The sequence below is a fragment of the Podarcis gaigeae genome, assembly GCF_964106915.1.
Source record: "Podarcis gaigeae genome assembly, chromosome: 12".
Classification (NCBI taxonomy): domain Eukaryota; kingdom Metazoa; phylum Chordata; class Lepidosauria; order Squamata; family Lacertidae; genus Podarcis; species Podarcis gaigeae.
Window position 1 is genome coordinate 10078759 of NC_139688.1, and position 26742 is coordinate 10105500.

Genomic DNA, 26742 nt, shown 5'->3' on the forward strand with positions numbered 1-26742 from the left:
ATTACATTAGTATCTGTGTATTAGTTTTACAAGACCATACAGCAAGATCTTTGAACAGTTGTTCACTACATTTCCACAGTCATTAGTATTCATCAACATGCTAAATGCAAATTCTCAAACAAATGTGTGCCTCATTTTCAACTGCGCACAACAAAAGAAAAGGCTTCAAACGCTAATGCTGCTGAAAATAAAAAACAAAATCATTATCAATCCCATGGGGACTAGTCATCCAATCCCTGCCAGAAACGAGAGGGAAGATGATGGGAAGTGATGTCAAGCATTGCTTTTGGCAAGGATCTTCCTCTGTAGCCCAGTTTAAACCCGAAAGAAAAATGGTACCATAGTGATTGACAGGTGATTCGATAAGGAAGTTTTGAGATTAAAAAATGCTTGTGTAAGGAATTTGGCACACCTTTTGGAACTAACAATGCAGACTCCAAAGAGGTACTTGACTATATTTGGTTACTTTCAAGAGAACTACCATCTCAAACCAAAGTCATATGACCAATGTGCTTCAAACCACCGCACTTAGAATCATAGAATCATAGAGTTGGAAGAGACCACAAGGGCCATCGAATCCAACCCCCTGCCAAGCAGGAAACACCATCAGAGCACTCCTGACATATGGTTGTCAAGCCTTTGCTTAAAGACCTCCAAAGAAGGAGACTCCACCACACTCCTTGGCAGCAAATTCCACTGTCGAACAGCTCTTACTGTCAGGAAGTTCTTCCTAATGTTTAGGTGGAATCTTCTTTCTTGTAGTTTGGATCCATTGCTCCAAGTCCCACTTCCTCAGGGACTCTCTTGAACATCAGATTGCAAACTGGTATGTGCACACAACTTCAACCTCTGCTTAATTTAAAACACACACTTTTTTTCCTTGTGCACCTAGACATTTTGTCCCTTCCTCTTGCAGGAAACACATGTATACAGCATTCATAATCCAATTTCATATATTTAATATTAAAATTGATGTAACTGTTTTGAAAAAAGGGAGAGCCCAGGAGGACATGATAAGAGATGTGTAACATTATGTATAGTGTGGATTGGGAGAAGTTTTTCTTCCTCTCTCTAGAACTTGGGAACATCCAACTAAGCTGAATGCTGCAAGATTCAGGACAGACGGAATACAGTGGTCGTATCTTGGTTTTCAAACAGCTTAGTTCTCGAATGTTTTGGCTCCCGAATGCTGCCAACCTGGAAGTGATTGTTCTGGTTTGCGATCTATAATTGGAAGCCGAACATCCCGGGGCTTCCACAGCTTCCGATTGGCTGCAGGAGCTTCACACTTTGGTTTCCAAACGTTCTGGAAATCGAACAGACTTCCGGAACAGATTCCCTTCAACTTCCAAGGTGCGACTGTACTTCCTTCACAAAGCATATAGTTCAACTATGAAATTCGCTCCTCCAGGATGTAGTGTAAGCCATCGATTTGGGTGGCTTTAAAATATTCATGGGGCACAAGGCTATCACTGACTACTAGCCATGATGGCTATATTCCACCTCCACTCTCAGCAGTGTGTCTCGTATAGCAAATGCTGGGTATCACAAGAGGAGAGAGAGCTGATGTGCTCGTGTCTTGCTTGCAGGCTTCCCAGGGGCACCCAGGTGGTGAATGTGAGAACAGTACACTGAACTACTGTATTTTCCAGCGTATAAGATGGCCCCCCAACTTTTCCAGTTAAAATATAGAGTTTGGGATATACGCGCCGTAAAAGACTACCCCTCTTCCAATGCATACCAAATAAAAATTAAAAAAAAACAATCTCCAGTCCAGCTTGGAAATCCGCTCCACTTCCCAGTGGTCGGGGGCTTCTGGGGCCAATTTTCAAGCGTATTTCTGTTTCATTCATCTAGAGAGCTTGGTGTCCTCTGATTTAATTTGCTGTCGTTTCATCCTTTGGTGGGGAGTTGCTGCAGGAACTGCTGCTGTAGCTGGCGTATAAGACGACCCCCGACTTTTGAGAAGATTTCCCTAGGTTAAAAAGTAGTCTTCTATGCCAGAAAATACAGTAAATGGGCCTTTGACTTTATCCAGTAGGAGTCCTTTTTAAAAGGTGCATAAGTCCCTTGCAGAGCCTAATTAGGCCCACAGTCTCCTAACCACAATGTCTCAGCCCAATTCACCATGAAGGGCTGTTCTAAAAATTACATTGTGGCTGTCACCATATATATATATATATATTGCCTTGAGCTCCAAAGGAAGGATAAGATATAAATCACCTCAACAACACTGAAATTAATTAAAGTGTGCCTTACCCCAGTTTTTAAGTCTACTGAAAACCAATTTGGCACGTAAACCATTTTAAACCTTTTCTTAATTTCTTCTTCAAAGTCCACTTTCCCAAGGTCTTCTACTTTACATGCCTGTTTGTAAGACAACAACAACAGAAAAGGTTATGCAGCACAGATGTACCACATATCATTAACAAACTTGCACTCCCTGGCAGAGAGTTTGTTTTGAATGCTCTCTCATGGTTATTATGAGTTGCATCCAATTGTGCCACTCAGATTTCAACATTTCTTCCACTCCCTTGCAGCCCTCTGAGTCCCCAAACCTTTTGAAGTGGGATGTTTATAAAAAATATTTTCAAAAATACAATAACAGTTTTGACTCCGTGCTAGCATTCGAGTGATAAAAGAACTAAAAGGAGGTGGACTACAAGTAAGGATTTATTATGTTTTCAGAATGTATTAGAAAAATTATATAGAAAGGTTTATTGTTTTGTGTGCATTCAATGTAAGATAAAACATATGCAAAGGGACTTGACAGGAAGTCAAAGTTGAAGAAAAGTTTTTGGAAGATAAAAGGGGGGAAAATATTTACTTTCATTATTATCATTTTCCGTGCGGGTGTGGGTGGGTGGGTGTCTGCACATATGGGTGTTGTTGTATGCAATGTTTGGGAGGAAATAAGACGGTAAATAACAAATAACTAACTAAATATTGATGTATGTAATTCCTCCAAAATAGTTTTAGAGCAGGTACATGCCCTACTTCCAAGAGACTGTGATCTACTCCCACTATAAATAAACCGACAGTGATTTACCCATTGGATTGACCAAAGTTGTTGAGCTGATGGAGCTGCCTTGCTGTCAGTTGAGCGATACAGATTGATATAACCACACATTTCCAATTTCTTTAAAATACACACCCAATGGAGCTTCAAGAAAAAGCAAGGAAAACTAGCTCTCTTAAAACACTCTAGCAGTTACTGTAAATTACTGCTATAAGAGGCGTCGCCACTGACCTTTCTCCAGGAACTTGCTCAGCAGTAATTTACTGCCTGATAGGTTGGAACGGTGGTTTTTTGAAGGAGAGAGGAAGAAATGTGCTCTAAGATAATTTAGAGCTTCTGTTTTTAAGCATGGGATTAATGAGTTTATTGATTTAATCAGGAAGTACTTCTCTTTTTACAAAAGCTAATGGAGAGCTATGAAGAAGCATGAACTATAAAAAATGGCCAAAAACCAGCTGTAAAAGATGTTCCCACCCCAAACGGCCCTTTTGTTCTTCCAAAGCAGCACCTGGTGGATCCCATCCTAAAGGGGATCTACCAACCCAAGCTACATGGGAAACATGAATCCACTGTATATGAAGAAGCAGCTAATATAAGACAATCTAATCACACATATTTGACCAGTCACTCGGCACCTACCTTCAACACGTCCCAGTATGCCACGTTGTTGTTTGTGTCTTTGGTTAATATGTGTCTTTTGTCATTGAGAATGTGGCACTGAATAATACTAGCACCCCCTAGGGAAAAAGAAAAAAAGAAAGGGAGGGGGAACCCAAGTAAATCAGACCATCCATGCAGATCTCTCAGCCTGTAAAAGTGTGTAACACAGAAAGACACACAGAAAGCCTGTGTGGGAAAGGATCAGTCGAAAGAAAAAAAGAAGATGCCATTTTGAATTGTTTTTAATTTTTCATTACTCAGATGGAACAGGAATAATTAATATTCTGCATCTCTGGAAGCACCATGCAGAATTTTATATGGAGTCTGGGTGCAGTACCAGGTGCCTAGGCCTGGATTCCTGAATTGGCAAGTTTTTACTTTAAAGTGGTGGTGGTGGGGAGACACACAAAACAAAACACAGAACAAGGTTCCCATCAGTCATAGTGAGAGATAGTTTCTGCCTGACAGGACCCAAATGTCAAAGGGCCGCACTTCTGTACTTTGCAGAACTCTCTAGCCCCCTTTGCTTAGTCCCAACCAATGCAGATGACAAAAGCCCCGATGCTTAAAGGAACAGATTGATCATTTACACAAGATTTTGCAGAAAGATTAAATCTGGATCAAGCACTGTTTATTTCTCTGCCCCCTGCTGCCTCTGCCAGCCCCAAAGCACTACTTTTAAGTAATTCCCCCAGTGTTAATCGCACCTTTAATAACTTGGTCAGGCTGTGTACAAAGGGGTGTGATTGGGTTGGTACAGTCGTTGTCATAGTCCCCTGAAGCTCTAAAGTTGTGAATTCCTTTCAAAGTCTAAAAAATAAATAAAATGAAAGCAAGGGGAGAAGAAGTAAAAGGATCATAATTAGATTCCACTGCACAACATGGCCTCTGCCCCCTTCTTCAAAGGATCTTTCTCCACCTTGGGGGAACGATTTGTCCGGTTTCCATGATGGCCCTTGTGAAAAACTACAAACACTCTTCTATGCAAAGTGCTTAAAGCAGAAGAGTCAGTAGGTGATATCTAATGTTAGCCTCAAAGAAGGCCCCTTATTTAAATGGGTCTACTTGTGAGTTTGACCAACACTGGATATTGCCCAGTGATGGATGCATGTATATTTTGGTAGAATGGAGAGAGTTCCATTTATAAATGAGGGATTCTACAACTTTGCTCAAGTGAGCTTCCCAAGATTATCAAGGAAGGATCAATTATGCACAATTGGGCATATGTAAATTTACACAGGTTTAATTCATTTCTTACCCACTTATTCACAGACGATTTTGTTGTTGCAACCCAGAGTGCTGGAGGAGGGTCAGCTGATCGATCTAGCTCCATCTGAACAATCAAGAAATGAGAAGTGTTACATTATCTTTCTATTGGTGCACACCCATACAATATACAGTGGTACCTCGGGTTAAGAACTTAATTCGTTCCAGAGGTCCGTTCTTAACCTGAAACACCACTTTAGCTAATGGGGCCTCCCGCTACTGCCGTGCCGCTGCTGCATGATTTCTGTTCTCATCCTGAAGCAAAGTTCTTAACCCGAGGTACTATTTCTGGGTTAGTGGAGTCTGTAACCTGAAGCATATGTAACCCGAGGTACCACTGTACAGTATACTCCTTTATACCAAGTGGAACATAGAATCATAGAATTTTAGTGCTGAAAGGGGCCACATGTTTCACTAGGAGTAAGAAGGAACAGAACCCAGGGCAGAACTAGGCTTCAGATTAAATAAAAAATAAAAAAATCAACAGTTCCAGCACAATTGGCAAATTTGCTTTTGAAATTCAGGTGTCAGGTTTCTATATGCATAGTGTACAGATGTATTTAAAAACTGAATTTACAGATGAGATTTATCACAACACACAGTACTGTTCTAACATCTACTATATGTTCCTGCTTACCTTCCTCAAAATTGAAAACCCATCTCACAAAGATAAAGGCTCCATCTCAGAGGACGGCATGATATTTTTAAATAAAGCTTTAATTTCTAGATGTGTTTTCCGAAGACTGAGCAGATTTCAGCAACCCTGTATTTCTAGTTTGGTTGTACACTGTCATTACTCTATGATGGTTAAGTATTGTGGAACACGTCCAAAGATTGGCGTTGTTATTAAGCTACAGGAGTTAACATATCCAAATTTAGAAAAACAATTGTCTATATTTAAGCCAAAAAACTATATAAATAAAACAACATTTGTCATTAAAAAAAATAATCCACCACGTTTCTGTTAAAAATGCCCTGTATTTATGTCTCAGCTTCTTACAGATGCCAGCAATAAGGAAGATCCCCATTTGTGGAATGCTCTCTCTAGAGAAGCTTGGCTGGCATATTCATTATACACCTTTAGGTGGCAGGCGAAAACATTCCTCTTTAACTAGGCCTTTGGCTGATTAACATCCTCAACCCTTTTTAATGTGTTTGTGGGGGGTGGAAGAGAGGGGTTACTGTTTCGTTGTTCTTTTTATTATTTATTTTGTGTTTTTATCTTGTTTTTATGCTGTGGACTGCCTCGAGACCTATGGATGAAGGGCAGTATACAAATTGAATAAATAATAACTACTACGCCCTCTCCACAAATGATGTCCCAAGTTGTATTATGCATTTCTACAACTGCCACCCAGAACAGTCAAGCTGTATCTGATGGGAGAAAAGGAGGTTGCAGCTCTACTGATAGTAAGTTTTACCAAGATGTAGACGGGGGGGGGGGGGAATGGTTATGTATATTACCTTAAGGACAGGTGCCTTTTCTTCACAAATGAGCACCCGAATATCAGGATTTCGTAGATCTGTACAGTATATCTTTCTGTCTCTTCCACCTGAATATACGTGAGTGAAGGCTTCATTGACTTGAAGTGCCCATACACCCTCATCATGGACTCTGTATGTAGCTATACATCTCTGCTGACCAAGGGACCAGAGTCTGATAGTCCCATCAGAGCTGCCAGAAAGACACTGTAACAAGAATGGTTGTTCAGTTTAAAACAATTACATATCCAATAAAATAGTGAGTAAATGTTTAGCTTTCTAAAGTCAACATGCAAGTCCAGTTTTCCTTCCGTTCAATCTGTTTTCCCTATAGAATGTTACAGTTTCATTTTACAACAGAAATAACGCACACAAAAAACTTATCCATGCCAAACAATTCTTTTAACGCCCCCCCCCCCCAGTTTTAGCTTGTTGGTTCTAGCAAAGTATTTAACTACAGTTGATATTTGCTCAAATATGAAACAAAAATGCACTGTGTTTGTTTCAACGCATTTCTTATTAAGAACTCAAAGCCGATCTTGCGGAATAAGCAATGCAAAGGGCTGAGAGGATATTATTGCACCACAGAGAGAAATCTTCCCCGTACAGCTAGTAGCCTTCACAGTAATGTGATATCAAATGCATACCTGTGTGCCATCTCTGTTCAAGAGCAAAGCTTTAACATTGTCTGTGTGCCCCTTGAGTTTCATAAGCTTTGCACAGGTTCTTGGATCCCAAACCCTTAATACCTGTTGAGGGGAAAAAACTCTGATATATTACAATAGCACTGTGATCCAAACTCATTTCCTAATTTTTAAAGGGCCTTCAAACTAAAGCCGATTCAATTTAGGTTTCTTGAATAGGCACCAGACTCTTTGACTCTTTTAGAAAGTACAGTGGTACCTCTGGTTGTGAACAGGATCCGTTCCGGAACCCCGTTCGCAACCTGAAAGGAACGCGACCCGCGTGTCACAATTCACCACTTCTGTGCATGCGCGTGATGTCATTTTGCGCGTCTGCACATGCACGAGTGGTGAAACCCGGAAGTAACCCTTTCCAGTACTTCCGGGTCCCCGCGGGACACAACCTGAAAAAACGTATCATGAAGCAAATGTAACAAGAGGTATGACTGTACAACAATGGCAGGCTCCCCACCACCCGAAATAATAGCCTCATGATTCCCAATGTCTGGAAGGTAGGGGAGAAAGAATAGTTGGGTTCTGCTAAATGGCCTCCTACTATGACAGAGGTGGGGAACCTCAGGCTGGGGACAGAATGTGGGGCTCTCAATATGCCACACCATCATGAGTCCAGCTCCATGCTCTACTCAATTGCTTTTGCCTTGCTTGAATACAACTTGAACTATGATGATGCTTCCTGCTTGCCTAGATGGAGAGATGGGTAGGCAGGTATAGAAACTTCTGACAAGTGTGCCTGGAATGTAGCACTGTGTACCTTGGGTTAAGTACTTAATTCGTTCCGGAGGTCCATTCTTAACCTGAAACTGTTCTTAACCTGAAGCACCACTTTAGCTAATGGGGGTCTCCTGCTGCCGCCGCGCCGCTGGGGCACGATTTCTGTTCTCATCCTGAAGCAAAGTTCTTAACCTGAGGTCTATTTCTGGGTTAGTGGAGTCTGTAATCTGAAGCGTATGTAACCCGAGGTACCACTGTACTGTCCATAGGTAAGAGTCACATCCAATGATCTGCACACCTTGGCCTCACCCACCACTGGCATGAGGCCCCCAGAAGCTCTCCCGCAATGGAATGGAATCCTATAGCAGAAAAAGGTTTCTTATCCTTAACTGGAGGCAGCAGGGGTCAGCAAGATGTCGTCCTCAATAGTTTCTAAATGACTACTATTCTGTGGGTGTTTATATGTATGTATGTGCACGTACATGTACAACTTTGGCATCCGTCTGTTTCGAGAAACAATGGAGTGCTCTTCCGGCAATGAAGTCAAACCACTGCGTTAGCAGCACTGAAGTGATCTTCCCAGGGGGCCAGCCTGGGCAGTGTGCATGGAGGTCCTGGGCTGCCCAGATGACACCCCTCTGGGACTGGCTGATGTGGTCCAAAGGAAAGCAGAGCAATACATTTGGCACAAGACTGGCTGCAGGAATTGCCAGAAGGTGTACAAGGTGCACCCCACCATCTTAGGGACTCTGTTCTGGATTTACTCCTTAGCCTTTTCTTCTCCCAAAGTTATCCAAAGATATATTTTGGTGTGTGTGTGGATAACAATTGTACTGTAACTACTAAACTCCCCTCAGCCCATTATATCGGAGGAATACTTTCAGAAGGAAGAGGACCAAGTGCAGGCACTTCAGCACCAGCATATGGGATAAACTTCTCCAGAAGCTTAGTGGGATAAGGCTATATTATAAACCCTCCAGCTCCAATAAGTATCCTGTTGGATTAGACAAAATGTCTGCCTAACAACATCAAGTGCAGTCTTTCCAGGGTATGGGAATGTTTAATAAAATAATTGTTCAGGATATTCCTGTTCAGACATTGGAACACTGAAAGATTTGAAATTTATATAGAAGTTGTGTGCAACCTTTTCACCAAGCCAGTGTGTCTGTGTTTGTATCTTGCTTACCTTTTCAGTGGACCCTGATACAATTACTGTTCCCATCTGATTCATGGCAAGACTGTAGATAGAATCTTTGTTCCCACTGAGGGAAGAAGCTATAGAAAACAAATCAAACATCATATTGGATGAATATTTCAGACCAAGAAAGAGCAAGAACTTGGAGTAACCAATTAAATAGTGTTCGGCATTAAGAATTTACATTTTGCCGCCACCATACATTTTTCAGCCCATCATTTCCTCTCTTTATAATGGTCGCACTAAATGCTCTATTGGGCTGCTGTTAGAGCAATGCAATACCCTCTGCAATACTACAGAAGCAAAGTATATTAAGGGCTGTAATTTGAGGTAAACGTTTTAAAAAGTAAATTCTCATCACACATGGTAAGATAGCTGAGAGCTACAAGTTTGTACCTTTACCCCAGTGGGAACACTAAGATCCCAACAGAGAACTTGATTTTCTCCCATATAAGTAAATGGCTGACAGACACCACGACACACTGAAACAAGTGTATTTGACATTGTTACAAACTTCCCCGTCCCACCCACTCTCAGGTGGCCTGGCATCTACTCAAACAGAAGCCCATGAAGACTATGTGTTTCTACAGCCAGAACCATTGTAGGCAACTTCTGTCTAGGTTCCAGGAATATGTGGGTCCAGCTAGTGTCCCTGTCATTAATGGAAACACTGACTTGTATTCTATTTACTTCCTTCTATTTCTATCTCAGAGGGACACGGGTGGCGCTGTGGGTTAAACCATAGAGCTTAGGACTTGCCGATCAGAAGGTCGGTGATTTGAATCCCCATGACGGGGTGAGCTCCCATTGCTCGGTCCCTGCTCCTGCCAACCTAGCAGTTCGAAAGCATGTCAAAGTGCAAGTAGATAAATAGGTAACACTTCAGCGGGAAGGTAAACAGTGTTTCCGTGCGCTGCTCTGGTTCGCCAGAAGCGGCTTAGTCATGCTGACCACATGACCCGGAAGCTGTATGCCGGCCAATAAAGCGAGATAAGCTCCGTAACCCCAGAGTCAGCCACAACTGGACCTAATGGTCAGGGGTCCCTTTTATTTATATCTCATCTTTCTTGCATTATGGGACCCAGGGTGGAATACATGCCATTTCTAGCAATCACCCATCTAGGTGCTGACCAGACCCACCTCATGTGTCTTCAGACCATATCCTTTTATATCACTTAACTGATATTGTTAAGTTTAAAAACTGACCTTTGAACGCTGACTGAAGTCATTTCTAACTGCCTGTTAAGGCTTACTCAGTCAATTTTGTTTCCGCAGTGAACTATTGCCCCAGAAAGTTGTGGAGTTACAAAATATCCCCCCCTTCATGGCAGTAAAAAATGCTTTGCACAGATCAGCATAAGCTTAAATCCTCTGGGTACTTACTCGTGACAGTGTTATTTGAGGCAGTCAGTGCTGTTAGCGTATTTACATCCCAGAGGAATATCTGTCTGTCCAGCCCAGCAGATGCCACCAGCTCTTTATCTTTTGCATACGCCAAGGCTTTCACATAATCCTAAAATAAGCAAATGGATATGACAAAAAGGCACTTTAGAACACTGGCACTACTGATTTGACAATCGCAGTCATTACTGTATTTCCCCCTCTATAAGACGCCCCTATGTATAAGACACCCCCTATTTTGGGGGACTCAGATTTAAGAAAATGGCCCTGGCACGATCTGTGTATAAGACGCCCCCTAATTTTTGTCATTATTAGGGAAAAAACCTAGTGTTATACACGGAGAAATACGGTACTTATTATTTATGGCATTTCTATGCTTCCTGTTACCTTGTGGGTCCTTAGTGTTGACATGCAAAATCCCTTATGTGCATTCCATACTTTAACAGTAGTATCGGATGAAGCAGATATCACTACGAAGGAAAAAAAGTTACAACAGGTTATGTTTCTGTGGGAAGTAGCAAAGAGAATCTTGTCCATCCTTCAAGAACTAGAATTTGCATTTTCTTGCAAGTAACTCATATGAAATGATACGAGAGCTGGTATATTCACAGCTCTGGAACTCCCTCTGGTGGGACCCACAAGACCACCTCCCATCATAGCACCTGGTGCCAGCTAAACACGTGCCAGGCATTTTCCTATTGATTTTTAATTAATCTCCTATGATATTTTTGCCATTTCATCATTAGTGTTTTACTTTGCTATATTTGTGATAAGCGGCTTTTGGAAACTACAGTACTTCAAGTTCTTTTGTAAAGCAGGAGACTATAAACCTACTAAGGTACTTCACAAGGTTGTTGTAAGATTACTAAGACAGTGCATGTCTTTGAGAACACAGAAAAACACCATATAAATTAGGATTTACCAATATACATGTAACTCAAAAGAATCATCTAGTGTTTTAAAAGGCACTTACACGTTTTGCCATTGCAGCAGAGTACAATATCATTCACCCAGTCTGTATGATGTTCCATAGATGCTATATAAGGGTCTTGCTGAAATAAAAAAAGCCATTGTGAGTCCTTGCTCCTGTTTCTTGGGGCCATTTTTGCTGTATTCAGAGCAATTTTTATTTTAAATTTAAAATACAAAAGAAAGAAGAGCAGCAATTAAACACTAAATCAAGCCATGAACCATAACTTTCATCTCAAGATTACAAGATTAAGGAAAATAATTAATATGATCTAGCATTACCACCATATTTCAGTTACAGAAGTGGGAGGGGAGGGAGAAATCACTCATCATTTGACAAATTTGCTTTCAAACATTTCATTTTCTCTTGCTCAGGCATAGAAAAATAGCTTGTATGTTATTACTGTATCCCAGATTCTTAAACAAAAAACAAAATCATTCTGACAGGGTGGGGGTGGTCAGAGCAATTATTTTAACAGCATAATTGAGTTAGTGAATCTCACTCAGGATGCTCAAGAAAGCCAGAATTTAGCTCTCAATAAACCACTCTAATTATTTTTAAAAGCTATGTGCTAAAACTCCAGGGAATGAGAACACCTTTTGGATTTGAAGGAAACTGCTGTTTTCAGTATTAGCCAGCATCACCTCCCCAAGTCCTTCAGTCTCTTCACTTTCTGGATGGGACTGGACTAACTCACTATTAGCTAGGTACCAGGAGATTGGTAAGACCACAGCAGATGACAGGAAAGTAAGGAGTGAGGCAATGGGTTACTCAACCAGTTTCAGAAATAGGACAGCAATAGTGAAAACTTGTCAATGTACCTGTACTTTGAGAATTTTAGTTGCAAGCCACTTTGGGAGCCAAAATTGGTTGCAAGGAGGTACCGTATTTTTTGCTCTATAATAGTCACTTTTTCTCTCCTAAAAAGTAAGGGGAAATGTGTGTGCATCTTATGGAGCGAATGCAGGCTGTGCAGCTATCCCAGAAGCCAGAACAGCAAGAGGGATCGCTGCGCAGCGAAATCAGCGATCCCTCTTGTTCTGGCTTCTGAGATTCAGAATATTTTTTTTCTTGTTTTCCTCCTCCAAAAACTAGGTGCGTCTTATGGTCTGGTGCGTCTTATAGAGCGAAAAATGCGGTATATAAATACAAACAAGAGAATTTCGTTTTACACCAAATTAGGCAAATGTTATTGTGACTGTGCTTTCTTGTCCAAAAAAATTGAAGATGCTAATGTACTTGGTAAGAATGATTTGCAGTGTTTGCCGATACAACAGAAGAGTGGCCTTTAACGATGTAAGATACTCTTCATTGGCTGCATCTAACATTCAAAGCATAGCTTCTGTGTTTGGTTTACCTTGTGCTGGTTGACGCTCCATATCCTGATGATGGAGTCTCGGCCTGCTGTAAAAAGTCTGTTTAGCGCTGGGTCCAGCTGCAGTGCATTTACCCCATTTCGATTGTACTTCTCCACCTCATCTCTAATTACATAGGAGACCTAAGATGTGTTGACAGAAATCCAATTAAAGCATTAAGAAGCCTCAGATAGAAGTATTTTGTTTTGCCCACTCATTTTCAACAAAACTTTCCATTAATTTAAAAAATCATCATCAGGAACACATCAACATCCAGTGCACCATACACAAACAACTAAGATATTAGAGAAACGGGAGACAGAGAGAAAGAGAGAGAGCGCCTTTGCCCCAAGTCCATTAAATAATGCTGGAAGAAGGAGGAAAGATTATTCCTCATCTTTCTATTATTTATGGAAATGACATAATGGAGCAAGAAAAATGCATGTGCAGTTGACAACAACGAACACACATTTACACAGAGTTAGCAAATCTTGACTGGTTTTGCACTACTATATGATCACACTGCTCAGCTCTTCAGCGTGGGAGAACTGCATACACCAAGGGGGGTGGACTTCAAGCTTGTGGGATCTACCATGTCTTTTCATTAGAATCCTAGGTCCATTAATTTGATCCAGCTGCAAAATAATGACCTAGCCAAGTGGATATAAGCAAAGAATTAAGGGCCACAATGAGTCCTGGAATTTGCAAGCAGTCCCAGAACTAAGCTCCCAAATCCCTTCACAAAAATATCCACACCTGGTATCCTGTGAAGCTTTCTTTTTCAGCAATCTATCTTAGAAGTGGTTTTCAACCAGTGTGCTGTGGCACTTGGATGATAGTCAGGGGTGCCAAGGGCACTGGCCTCTGTCCCTCTTTCCTTCCTCTGATGCCCTCTCTGCCTCCCAAAGGCTTGCAGAGCTGTTTGTTGCAGCAGTCCGGGCTACAAGCTCCCCAGGCAAATGGTGCTTCTGGGGCTGGCCAGGGGATGCTTCCCAGACCCCTGTATGGCAGTGTGAGGAGGCACCTCTCTTTGGGGCAGAGAGAGGCAGTTCAGAGACCAGAGGCGGCAGCTGCGGCTGCCCAGAGGACTCCCAAAGAGAGAAGGCTGAGGGGAAACGCCACAAGGGAGGGTGTTTGAAAAAGGGTGAGAGGCTGCCAGAATGTAGTTGGTCAAGGGAGCCGTGGACTCAAGAAAGTTGAAAACCTTTGGCTTAGGGAGGTTTTTTTCTGTTGTTGCTAGGGTCAGACAAACCAGTACAGTAGATGCTGATCTACCTTATTGTCACCCTTGGCGTACAACAACAGTGATAATTAGACTAAGACACACCTTTAGAACAGCTTATAAAAAGCAGATTGATAAGTGGAATCTTATGCACCTTTATTCAGAAGATTCACCCAGTTCAATAGTTCTTACATCCAACTTAAAGCATAGAGGATTACAACTCGGAAGGTTGTAATCCTTCAATGAACCTTCTTCACTGAAGGTTTTTAAGCAGAGGTTGGATGGTCATCTGTCATGGATACTTTAGTTGAGATTCCTACATTGCAAGAGGTTGCATTAGATGACACTTAGGTCCCTTCCATCTTTGCAATTCTATGAGTCTGTGACAATTCCACTTACAAAAGCTAGCCCATTGTTTTCCACAAGAAACTAAGCATTCATATGTTAGGTCTACAACTTGAATGCTAAATGTACTACTTACAAATATTAGGAATAATCAACCCCCAAAACTGAGTCAAGAGCACTAATTTCAGCCCAATGACAGAATGATTTCAAGCATCAAAAGATGCTTGTGTGTTTTCCCCTCTGGAAAATTATATGATTTATCACTTTTGTGCAGTAAAAACAGCTTACCTCTGCAGGAGTTAGATTTCAAAGGATGATTTGGCATTTTGCAAGCAGATGGTACTGATACATATAATGTGTCGTTCACACAAAGTTGTACACTAAGTTTTGCAATTCATATGCCTGAAGTATTCCATACCAGTATATAAAACAGATTACAGTGGTACCTCAGGTTAAGAACTTAATTTGTTCTGGAGGTCCGTTCTCAACCTGAAACTGTTCTTAACCTGAGGTACCACTTTACCTAATGGGGCATCCCGCCATTGCGCGATTTCTGTTCTCATCCTGAAGCAAAGTTTCTGGGTTAGCGGAGTCTGTAACCTGAAGCGTCTGTAACCTAAGGTACCACTGTATTGTTATCCAGGATTAAGAATTGCAAACCCTACTCCGTTTGCCTTCCCACCGGAGCGGTACCTATTTATCTACTAGCACTTTGACGTGCTTTCGAACTGCTAGGTTGGCAGGAGAGGGACTGAGCAACGGGAGCTCACCCCGTCGCAGGGATTCGAACTGCCAACCTTCTGATTGGCAAGTCCTAGGCTCTGTCGTTTAACTCACAGCGCCACCCGCATCCCACAAGTACTGCTAATTCTGAAAGGAAACAGTTTGGGAATATAGGTAGCAGCAAGAATGACCATGCTATGCAACTGCAACTACAACACTAGGTCCACTGTGTGGGTGCAATGATAATCTCATGCAATTTGAGAGAGGTTGAAGTCTCAACTCAACTGCCTATTCCCCCTCTAATGACTGGGAGATGCCTTCTTCATGGAAGGTCATGTGTACTGCTTCAGGGAAGGAAAACCTGCCCCATCAGCCTATTTTCTACTGTACTTTGTTTGCTTCTATTTGTATTTTAAATTGTTGTTAACGACTCTGAGATAACTTATAATGATACAGATTGTTTAATTTTCCTCTCTCCTTGCCACCTAAAAATATGAGAGAAAGGGAGTGTCAGAAAGAGAGAAAAAAATGAATGTCACAACCTCTATTAGCTCCACCCTGACCAGCATGCAGCCTTTGACAGATTAGTTACTTTTGAAGCAATATGGTATGGCACATGAAAGGCTCCTCACCCCTGCTCTCTAGGTTTACCTGTCTCAAAGCTGAGAAACTTCAAAACAAAAAGGATCATGGGTCATTAGGCAGGTCCTCACAAGCATTGGTTTGCTTTGATCACAACATTTGGAGTAGCTGAAGATATGTGCCCTTTTGGTCTGTATGCTACCATTATTTAATTCCTATTTTATTTAGACAGGAGTGCCTGGCGTGCTCTGGTCCATGGGGTCATGAAGAGTCAAACACGACTAAACAACAACAACGTTTTATTTATTACTACATTTATTTTCCACCTTTCCTCCAAGGAGCTCAAGGTGATGTAGATGCTCCCCCCCCCCTCATTCTATTTTCACAATATCCTTGTGACATAGGTTAGGCTGAGAGAGGGTGACCCGGGCAGCTTTAAGGCCAAGCAGGGATTCGAACCTTGTCTTCCAGCTCCTAGTCCAACACTCTAACCACTACGCCATATGGGCTCTTATTGAAGGAAATGCAAATGATCTAAATCTTAACCATTTCACGCAATTTCCAAAATCTAAAATTTGCTGATGGATTTAGCAATTATGTTTTATAGTTACAAATTACTACTATAATGGTGTATTCCATAATAGGGAAAGAAGCCATTAAGCCCCATTTACTTCAGCGTAAGTGTCTGAGAACTGTGGCAAATTGCTGCTGCTGAGAATATGCATCAGTAATGTGCAATTTTCTTATTATTGAGACCTTACGTCACCTGCTCATTTAAGGATTATGAGAAAGATATTTTAAATACATTCCTGTATTATCTAAAGCTTTGGTTAGTAATCAGGTCTGCCAGAGTGCTACAAAAAACAGCTACAGTAAGACTGAAGACTCCAAATGCCACACTACTATTTCAATTTCTCTAGCATGTTGAGATGGTTCTAGAGAGAGGCAAGATTTTATTTCATTTGTGCTGTGGTAAAGACAAGGAAGGAAGCAGTAGGAATATCTCCTGCAATTTTTCATAGGAATGCAAACTTTGACAACACAATGCAAGAAGAAATTTTAAAGAATTTCACTATGTTGTTTAAAAATATTAATAAAAAATATGTTAAGTACTTCAAAAGCAGAATACAGTCCAAACTGTGTCCACAGCTGGTTAAAGACAACAAAAGAGTTAAAGATCTGCTGAAATAGAAGAAGGAGATTGCAGAGAAGCCAAATGATTTGCATCTGTATTCACAGCTGAACGTATAGGGCAGATACCTATGCCTGATTTGACGTTCTTAGAGAGTTTAAAGAACTGGGATGAATTGAAGTGACAATTATTGAACTCTAGGCTTTACCAACAAATGAAAAAGTAAGATATCATTGAGTTCATCTGAGAGTTCTTAAAGAGCTGAAATGTAAAACTGCTGATCTTTTAACAAAAATATGCAACCTGTCCCTAAGCTGGCTTCAGTGCCTGATCACTGGAAAATGGCTAACATAACTACTTTTAAAGCTGTTTTTATATATGCTGTAAGCCGCCCAGAGTACAATTCAGGTATGGTATGTACAATTCAGGAGCTGAACTTATAGAGGTAGAAACAATGCAGAAAAGGGCAACCAAAATGCTACAGCAACTCCATTATAATTAATGAATGTACTACTTATATGCCAAAATGGCTTTGAAGTGGTTTACAACCATCAAATCAATGCATTATTAAAATATACAGTGCTAGTAAAACACCCTTAATTAAAATAAATAATAAAACATTTCAGAAACATAATTAAAACATTTAAAAAACAGTTAAAACAATAAATTCACAATTAAATTCAGGGAAATGCTTGGCTAAACAGGTGTGTTTTCAGGAGCTGGTAGAATGTCAACAATGATGGTGCCTCTTGTATTTCAGCAGCGTGGGCATTCCACAAACACAGTTGCTATCAGTGAAAATGCCCATCTCTGTGTTACCACCAGCCAATGATAATCAGGTCATGGCAAAACTAACTGGGCTCCATTAGCTGATCTCCTTATTTGCAACCTCTCATGACTCAGGTTTAATGGAAAAGCAGAGCTGACATCAACATACTGATGACACTGTGACCCAAACCTCCTGATGACTGCTCCCAATGGCTTCATAGGGATGTTAAAAAGCTTTGGGAGGAGAGGTTAGAATGCTGAGACGAGTTTTGGATTTAGAAAAAAAGATAGAGGTTTATAAATAATTCACTCTTCCCTTCCTGTCATAACACTAGAACCAGGATGGCTCAGGACCGCAATACCTCAAGGACTGCCTCTTCCCATATGAACCTACCCAGTCCCTGAGGTCATCTTCTGAGGCCCTCCTTCATGTGCCTCCTCCTCAAGAGGTCTGGAGGGTAGCAACACGAGAACAGGGCCTTCTCTGCAGTGGCTCCCTGTCTATGGAATGCTCTTCCCAGAGAAGTTCACCTGGCACCTTCATTATATACCTTTAGGCGCCAGGCAAAAATGTTCCTTTTTAACCAGGCCTTTGGTTGATCTGATTTACATCCTACGGCCATTTTAAGTGTGTGTGTGTGTGTGTGTGTGTGTGTGTGTGTGTGTGTGTGTTTGGGGGGGTTATTGCTTTTGGATATATTTTATATGTTGCAGTCTTGTGAACCGCCTTGAGAGATCTGGGTATAAGGCAGTGTATAAGTGAATGAATAATAATAGAAGCAGAGGTCATCCCATAAAGCTGAATGGTGAGAGATTAAGGATGGGCAAAGAGAAGTACTTCTTGATACAACACATAGCATACTATGGAATTTGCTGCTACAATATGTGGTGATGGAAATTGGACTGCTTTAAAAGGCAAGAGGCAAAGGAACACCATCCTTCTATATCAAGGCACTTCAGTTTCTAAAAACTCATTGTCATATAGGCAACTGGATTCCATATTGTGATGTCACTGTGTTGCTGGAAGGATGATGGATAACTGAGCCAGTCATGGCCAACTGTTATCAGCTATTGTGCTGCATGGCAGTAAGGATTTGAACCCAGTTCTCCCTGATCCTAGCCCATTACCATTACACCACACGGATCTGCTACATAAACTTTTCAATAAACTGAGCCATAATGAGGAAATAATTGACAGATATGAACAGAGATAAGTTGAGTGTCTGTGGAGACCCCCCCCAACTCAAATTGTTAGTTTAGATATGGGATACATTATCATCACAGAAACATTGCTAAAATACCTTTTAACCCCCTTGTGGGGCTTAAAAATCTATTCACACAAAAAAAAAATATTTTTCCTCTATTCCAAACTCCTAGAATAAAAGCAACTCAGAAGAGTGGAAAGATAAACCATGGAAACTGATCATTGTCAGCAATTTCTATGTACATAAACATGTTCTTGAGCCTCTTTGTGAAGAACATTCAGAATTCAACAAGCAGAGTTCCCCTTACATGACAAGTCTAGCCAGAGCGGATCAACAAGGCCCACATTAGCCAGTCTCTGTTTCCATCTGCTACAGAGGTGTCTGGAACCTAGACTATTATCCCCAACACATATACTTAGGAAGCTGCCTAGTAATAATCACATTATTTGTCCATTTAATTTGGTATTGTCCAATCTGACTGGATTTCAGACAGGAGTCTTCCCCGGTCGCACCTGGAGACAGTGAGAACTGAACACAGACTCTTTTGCATGCACACCAGATGCTCTACCACTACTGAGCAACAGTCTTTTCCCCAAGCTACAACTGAAGCTACATTTCCCCTCTGTGCAGATTTTAATTGTAAGTCATCTCTCAGGAACCAATCTTGGCCAAAAAGTACAGTGAGAACAGACACACACATAGCAGACATTAGTGGTAGAATTCCAAACTGTAGCCTCAAACTGTCAGCAGTAAAGATCACACTTTTTCAATGCTCTCACAATTAAAGCACTACCTTCATGTAATGTTTAATTAACATTTAACTTTCACCTCTACTCCAAGGAGCCCTGGGACATGTACATGGTCCTACTCACCCCCCACTTTATGTCACAACAACCCTGTGAGGCAGGTTCGACAGGGACACAAGTGACTGACCCAAAGCCACCCAGTGCCCAAGTAAAGATCTGACCTTGGATCGTCCCAGCACTAGCTACTACACCCACACGGGCCCTACACCTATTCGCTACGGTGTATGGAGAAGGTGCTTGGGCTTTGGTGTTTTTAACACCGGGGGCGCAGGTGGCGGAAACCGCGCGCTGAAATACTAACACCCACAGGCAGAGCCCTGAAGCGGAAAAGGCCAAAAGCATCACAATCTCGTTATTTCCGACGCGCGGGACAAGACGATGACCACTTCGGAAAGGGGGTCCCTAAAGCAGCTTCTTCCGATCTCTCCCGCCGTTAAAGCGTCAGCAGCTGAGGACGGGGAGGAGGAAGCCAGGGTCTTGCGGCAATTGCTCTAGCTCCCAGAATATCTTTCCCAAGCTGAGGCCGCTCCGCCCTTCATCCCTCCCCCACCCGGCTTCTTCCCGCGCTTCCTCCAACCCGTCCCCTTCCTCCTCCCGGCCCCCGCCTTTATCGCCGTTTCCCCCGGCCTTTCTCCCTCCAGCGAGGCCGCGAGGCCCCCGCGCTCTCCTCCTCCGCCCTTCGGCCAAGCCTCCCCCTCCAACCGGCACCGCTTCACTCCCTTCACCTGCACTTTCCGCCGCCCCGCCGTGTTCTGTCGGTGATGAGCCGCCATCTTGCATGTTGACACTCTGTCGTCACGTCCGAGCAGGGGGTGGACAGGGAAAGGAGAGGCTGGAGGCGCTCCGGAAGTCCCGCCTCAGGAGGCTCCTGCTCCTGCTGCTACTGCTGCAGCCGCACCCCTTTCAAATCTCGGGTAGCGGGGCGAGTCATAGGAGTGGAAGGGACGAAGGACGTTAGTGGAAGGGGCGTGGCTTGCGCGGTTGCCATGGCGGCCGTTATTGTGAGGGATGTCTGCGAACCGGGCGAGGAAGGAGGGGTACTTGGTCTCGCGAGATTTGCGGGGGCTGGTCTAATCAGTAGGGAGAGAAGGTGACAGTTGGAAACGTTGCTCGCGCTGCTCCTTCTCTCTGCCCCACCCCCACCGAGATGATAAAAGGGCGCGAGGTTCGGCTGTGTGGTACCTCAGTCAGAGCTCGGCTTTCCCGGGCTTTCTCATGCTTGCCCATATCACATTCCGTTCCACGTTGCCACACGTTATGGTTATGCACCTGTACGTTGCTGGGTGCATTGATTCACCTCAGAACCAGCAGGGCGCTGCACGCTTATATATTTATTTTGATGTATTAATCGCTCAGGCCCATGCCTCGGTGGGCAATACAAGCGCCCCTAACAATAAAGTTAAATTGAACTTATCGAAGTTCCCTCACCATTTCATTACTTGAGTACCCAAAGGTCAGCACAAAGTCACCATAAAATATCCCCCCAAGATTATTGCCCTTTGCTGACTGTATTATCAATATTGCAGCAATTATTAAGTCACTTTTTAGAGTGAAAAGGCTGTGTACACATTACTGATTAGAAACACAGCTAGCGCGTTCTTTTTCCTCAGATTAGATTGAAGCTGGTTTGGAGAAGAATGCACTGAAACAGTAGTTCAAAGAAACCACAGGATAGATACAGAACATGGCTAATTGTACACTGCGTCACAAACCAGCCATGAAAGTGTTCTGGATCCATTTTGCCGACTTGAAAGAAAGAAAACACAGCAGTTTAAAATTGGGGCGCAGGGGTAGAAGAACCATGACAATGCAAAATATATAAAATGATCATCCAGCAGCACTTTAAGAAGGACCAAGTCGTTCCCACCACACCAAATGATGAGCAACACCATAAGAGGCAACGTTGATTAACCAAAGGCCAAAGCAAATATAGGTCTTAGCCTGGCGTCCAAAAACTGACAAATATGGCGCCAGGCATGTCTTCCTGGAAAGAGCATTCAACAAGTGGAGCAGCCACAGAAAATGCCACCTTCCATACATCCCTCAGGTGGGGCATGCAGAGAAGGGCCTCTGATGAAAACTGCATGGTCAGGGTTTGTTCATGGGGTGGGAGAGGCAGTCCTTGAAATATTGCAGTCCTGTGTGACTGGCAGAATCCGGGACCAAGGAGAAGAGTCGGTGGAAGAAGATTGGAAAAAAATTAAAGTATATCTTCAAAAATATTGTAAAATTAAGGATTGTTAGAAAGATGCTGGAAAAAGAAAATTATATGGTTTTGGTAGAAATGATATAAAGGATTAAGTAAAAATGAATTGATGAAAGAGAGAACGTAAAATAACAATATATTAAGACAAATTATTCAGTTAAAAACAAGGTTGGAAAGATTGGTGTATCAAGAGGGAGGCAGTCTTGTGGCATCTTAAAGACTAAGGGGTTGCCAACATAATGCCCACAAGGTCCCCTTCCTTCAACAAAGTGCAGCTTATCAGAAGCACTGCGTTGTAGCCAAGACAATTGGTTGCAAGTGTGTGCTTGGTTGTTGGATACCCACAATGGTTTCTCCAATCTGCAAGTGGGCTCCAGAAGATTGCCCACCCCCAGTTACTTTTGGTATAAGCTTTCACGAACCTTCCAGATGCAAAGTTGAGGTATTATAAAAGGGAAGGTATTATAATAGGGTGGCTGGGTGGGATTGCAAGAGAGAAATGAACTATGCAAAGTGCAGAGTGATCATTACATTAGTATCAGTGGCCATTCACAAAACAGTTGCTACTGACAACACAGACATTCTGGTATTGGTAAGCTAATTGACACATTCAAAGAAAAATATCTTTATGCTGATTCAAGCAATCGGAGGTAGAACTGGATCACTTGGTGAACTGTAATAAGCAGTTTCACACTGCATGCACTCTTTGAGGTTTCTTTGGGAATGGTCACTCATTCCTAGTGTCCCGGGAGAATGAAATGCAATTTCTGATTTTATTTGTGTAAAGGACTCAACTGTTTTTGCCATGCAGAATGCGGAAAGGCATTACTGGGTGATTATGGCATATTTCACAATGGAAGAGGAGCAGCAGGATAAATCCCTGATTTGGATGACACCATCTACAGCCACAGCACGCACTGCAACCTTCTAACAGTTTGACTTCATCCCCAAAGGCGTACTCCTCCATTGTCTCCCAAGACAGATGGATGTCAACAATTAGATCCTGTAACAGTGTTGCCAAGAGATAGGCTGGACACAGCTTAGTAGAAGGAGGTTTTGCATACAATGAATTGCTAATGGCCTCTTGCACCCTACCTCACCCCATTTAATCCTGCATAGAGACCATGAAAAGGGCTTATCTACTGAGTTTAAGGCATCTGCTGATCTTACGGCATGGGCAAGAAGGCATAGTTGCATCTTGCTTACTAGAAAGAGAGTTACACAAGCAAATTACACTTCTGCTGTGGCACAAAAATAGGTTAATAATTAACCCCTTTTTTTGGTAATCATTGTTTATAATACCCCATAGTTAGTTTTTTTGAATAGTCATATTTGCATTTCTGTAGCATGGCCGTGATTAATTTGATGTTTAGAACATTAGCCATGGTCTGAATGGGCACAAAGAGATGGCAAGGATTATTGTGTTGTGCAAATTTCCCCATTTATTAAGTGCATAGTTGTCCATTTAAAAGACCAAAGAATACTTTAATGCATATTTGTCTTAAAATACAGCCTTAATGTGTACTTGTCTTAAAAGCTGTTTGCATCCTGTTATTCTGTAAACAGGCATTTAAAATATACACCATCTTGCATCTTTGTATGGTACAATGGAAGGAAACAGGAACCACTTTTTATGCTGAAACATACTTTATCAATTAAAGTGTAGATAAGAGTCAGAGTATATCATCAGCTTATCCGGGAAATCTTTATTACTAACTTCTGTGGCCGTAAATGCCAGCAAACATTTGTGAGCATTGTGGGGGGAAACAACAGCTGTGTATGAAAAGCTGTGTTCTCTATGTTGGAATTCTGCCTCGGTCAGAGGGATGTGCCAGTCTTCCAGGCACCGGCTGAATTCCGATCTGACCTCCCTCCTGCGACTCCCGGCAGGAAAACAGACGAGGTCCGTTTCGGCGATTTTTCCCAGACTGTGAGAAAAACACACCACTGCTTCTCCTCCTCCCTGCTCCCCAGGGAGGGGAATCAGACTCAGACAGAAACGTATTTACATGTCTTTATTTCTGTCTTTCGCAGCCATACAGATAAAAATGTCTGCACTCTTTGAACAACAGAGAGAATCTCTCTCCACCCATGTACATCCTGTACAGGTCATATGACACACACTGAGCTCACATCCGGTGCTCAATAAGGAGAATGGACTGCCCCTTTGTTCCCATGGCAACAGTCACAAACATCCGGTTTGGCTTTGCAGCCACCTGCAGCTGACTGAGCTGCTAGAGCCTTTGCTTGCTGCAGCATTGCTGCTTTATGGTAAGATACTCCCCCTAAAGTATCAATGCGTGCTGCGAGCAAAGCGTCATCCAGAGAAGAAAACAAACAGTTGTTATATGTATAACACTCCCCTGTTGTTTCAGTTCCACCCTTGGAACTACCCGCCATTGGTTTCACCAATGTACCTCTCTGGTTGTGTGACTTCCAAGAAATGAGTGCATCTGCATTACCTTGGTTAGCAACTCTCTGTTGTGCCTTTGTCTCTGACTCAGACACAGCTTCAATTTGACCTTGGTCGTTTACAACAGCAACACATGCAATAGCTAGGTTAGCAAACTCCTTTGAATACCTCTTGGGTGGTACACCCTTCGTTGCTCTCTCAGACCTACGTAAGAGGTGCTGCTCTCCCTTGCTTTCTGGTTCAGCCTCTGAACTCTCTGGAGAACCAGTACTAAGCTTAATCAGTGGTTCATCCTCCTCTTCTGAGGGTCTAGTCATTATGTGAGATTTCCTCTCAATGACTGTGACAACTGAGCTGTCTGAGCTATCGCTGTCATCATCAGTACTACTGAACTCAATAAGATCAAACTCATCATCATCATCATCATCAGAATCATCATCATCTCCTGTGGGAAAAGTGTGAACAATCACTCTCTCCTGTTCAGGAGCACTCTCTATAAATTTTGTGAGAATCACCTGACCAGATTCAGACAAAATTACTCTGTAGAGACCCTTTTCATAACCCACAAAAATGCCTCTGGCATTCTTTACTCCACCTGGAGCTTCTGTTCTCACATGAGACCCAAAAACCTTGAAATGGGCAACAGAAGGTTTTCTGTGGAACAGTTTCTCAAAAGGAGAACTTCCCAACTCTTTTGAAAACTTTCTCAACCACGTATAAGTAAATGACATTAGCGACTCAGCCCAGTACTCATGTGGCAGATGTGAACTTAGCAATTGCGCCTCCATTCCCTTTTGCAATTCTTTGTTCACCCTAACACAGACACATCTCTTCCAAGCTTCTTCGGAACTAGCAATTTTGTGTCTTATCCCTTTCTTCTTCAGGAACCTCTGGAAATCCTGTAAAAGAAATATTGGCTTCTCATCTGTGCAAAGACAATCTATGTCAGCATCATGCATATTTTTAACTTTGTCACAAAACTCTTTAAACCTTTCTAAGGCTTCTTTTGGTCTCTCCAAAAGATAAATCCAGACAAAACCTGTGAAAGAATCAACACATATTAGGTAATATTTTGCATTGCCTCTAGAAGGTGCTAGAGGACCAATCACATCAGCATACACCCGCTGAAATGCCCTGTCGACCCTCGAGGTGACCTGCTTGGCGTCCTTCTTGGCTACACCTGCAAAAGAAATCATGTTAGAATTATAATTCATGCAATCACTTTGATCAAAAGTCAACAAATACAGTCCATCTTTCTCTTCGGCAGAAAGATACAGCTCTCCATCTTTGTAGATCTCGCAGTTCTCATCATCATAGGACAGTTTTAGTCCCTTTTTAGCAATCTGCGAAACGCTGAGCAGATTGTACTTTAATTCTGGAACCAAATAAACATTGTTTATAGTCAAGTTCAGACTTTTAAGATACACAGTCCCAATTCCGGTGGCTTCCAGCTCTTGACCGTTGGCCTGTTGTACAGCGAAGCTTTGCTTCTTAAACGACAAAAATAGCTGTCTGTTTGGGGACATATGAACCGTGGCGCCCGTGTCTATGACAAAAGCGTTCTCCACTTCTGGTGTGGTTCCTTTCAACATCAAGGCCTTTGCAGGCTTCGCCTGTGACTTGGTGTGACTTCTGCCTGATGCCTCAGACTTCGTGGAGCTTCCCTTGGCTCCTTTGTTCTGACGTGGCTTCTTGCAGTTCCGCTGAAGATGCCCAGTTTGTCCACAATTGTAACATCGGACAACGTTCAAAGCTACAGCATTTTCTCCAGTAGCAACAGCAGTGGGGGTGTCAGAACTCCGTTCTTGTCTCCCCCTGCCCTTGACCTCCAGTGCAGCAAGTCTGTCATGTTCATTCAGGACCACGGCAAAGACTCTCTCCGAAGTCAATTCATTCGCTGGAAGAGACCCAAGCTGACTGGCAACGGTTTTGTAACTCCGATTCAGGCTGTTTATCACCATGAAGCAAAACACTTCCTCCTGCAGACGGAAATTGCGTTCCACCATCTGTTGACACAGATATTTCATTTCCGTCAGGTGCGCTTGAACATCTCCATCAGGCGCAAGCCTCAGGTTGGTCAGCTTCTCAAAATACAGCAACGCTGAAGAACCTGCATCTCTCTGATGTGTCCTTCTCAGCGTGTCCCAAACTTCTTTCGCGTGCTCTAAATCCTGTATATGGATAAGCTGCGAGTCTGACACACACATAATTATAGCCGTTCTGGCCTTCACATCCTGTGACTCCCAAGCACGCGTTGGTGCTGCAGGGATGGGGTTCTCAATCACCCCAAACAATCTCTGATTCTGCAGCAGGGCCTTCATCTTAATAGACCAAGATGCATAATTGTCATTGGTCAGGAGGGTTGGAGAAGGCAAACCTCCCTTCTTTGCATCCATTTTGAGCCCTTTCATTAACTCTCAAACACAAGCCTCTAAAATCCAAAAGCTAGTTTGTTTACACTCTTGTGCACCTGGCAGCTCTGACACTAGCTGCGTTGGAAAGTCCCTTCCAACAGTTCGTTAGAGCCTAGTCAAAACATAGGTTGTTTTTGCCTGTCTGAGGCACAGCCTGACTGTC

At 42.5% G+C, this 26742-nt stretch overlaps 3 protein-coding genes across 4 annotated transcripts in view; 2 read left to right on the top strand and 1 right to left on the bottom strand.

Annotated features, from left to right (window-relative positions):
- The window catches only part of WDR48 (WD repeat domain 48), a 30383-nt gene extending 8760 nt beyond the window's left edge, over window positions 1–21623 (bottom strand). Inside the window, exons 1-12 of one of the 2 annotated variants that reach the window (XR_014556485.1) lie at window positions 20272–20500; window positions 12766–12906; window positions 11412–11490; window positions 10826–10908; window positions 10421–10550; window positions 9029–9117; window positions 7075–7176; window positions 6410–6634; window positions 4938–5012; window positions 4387–4489; window positions 3659–3756; window positions 2260–2367 (exon numbers count right to left, since the gene is read on the bottom strand). Coding sequence is in view for 1 of the 2 variants with exons in the window: in XM_083704109.1 (XP_083560235.1) it covers window positions 2260–2367; window positions 3659–3756; window positions 4387–4489; window positions 4938–5012; window positions 6410–6634; window positions 7075–7176; window positions 9029–9117; window positions 10421–10550; window positions 10826–10908; window positions 11412–11490; window positions 12766–12906; window positions 20272–20319 (1281 nt within the window). In the remaining variant the exon portion in view is untranslated. Of the gene's footprint in view, window positions 1–2259; window positions 2368–3658; window positions 3757–4386; window positions 4490–4937; window positions 5013–6409; window positions 6635–7074; window positions 7177–9028; window positions 9118–10420; window positions 10551–10825; window positions 10909–11411; window positions 11491–12765; window positions 12907–20271 lie in introns of both variants that reach the window. The other variant, XM_083704109.1, reaches the window with a different exon arrangement.
- Window positions 1–26742, top strand: part of LOC310827694 (uncharacterized protein) — a 940809-nt gene that overhangs the window by 302410 nt on the left and 611657 nt on the right. The gene's annotated exons all lie outside the window — the stretch shown is intronic.
- Window positions 20727–26742, top strand: part of LOC310827666 (sodium channel protein type 5 subunit alpha-like) — a 55961-nt gene continuing 49945 nt past the window's right edge. Inside the window, exon 1 of the mRNA XM_083703918.1 lies at window positions 20727–21593. The gene's annotated coding sequence lies outside the window, so the exon portion shown is untranslated. The remainder of the gene's footprint in view (window positions 21594–26742) is intronic.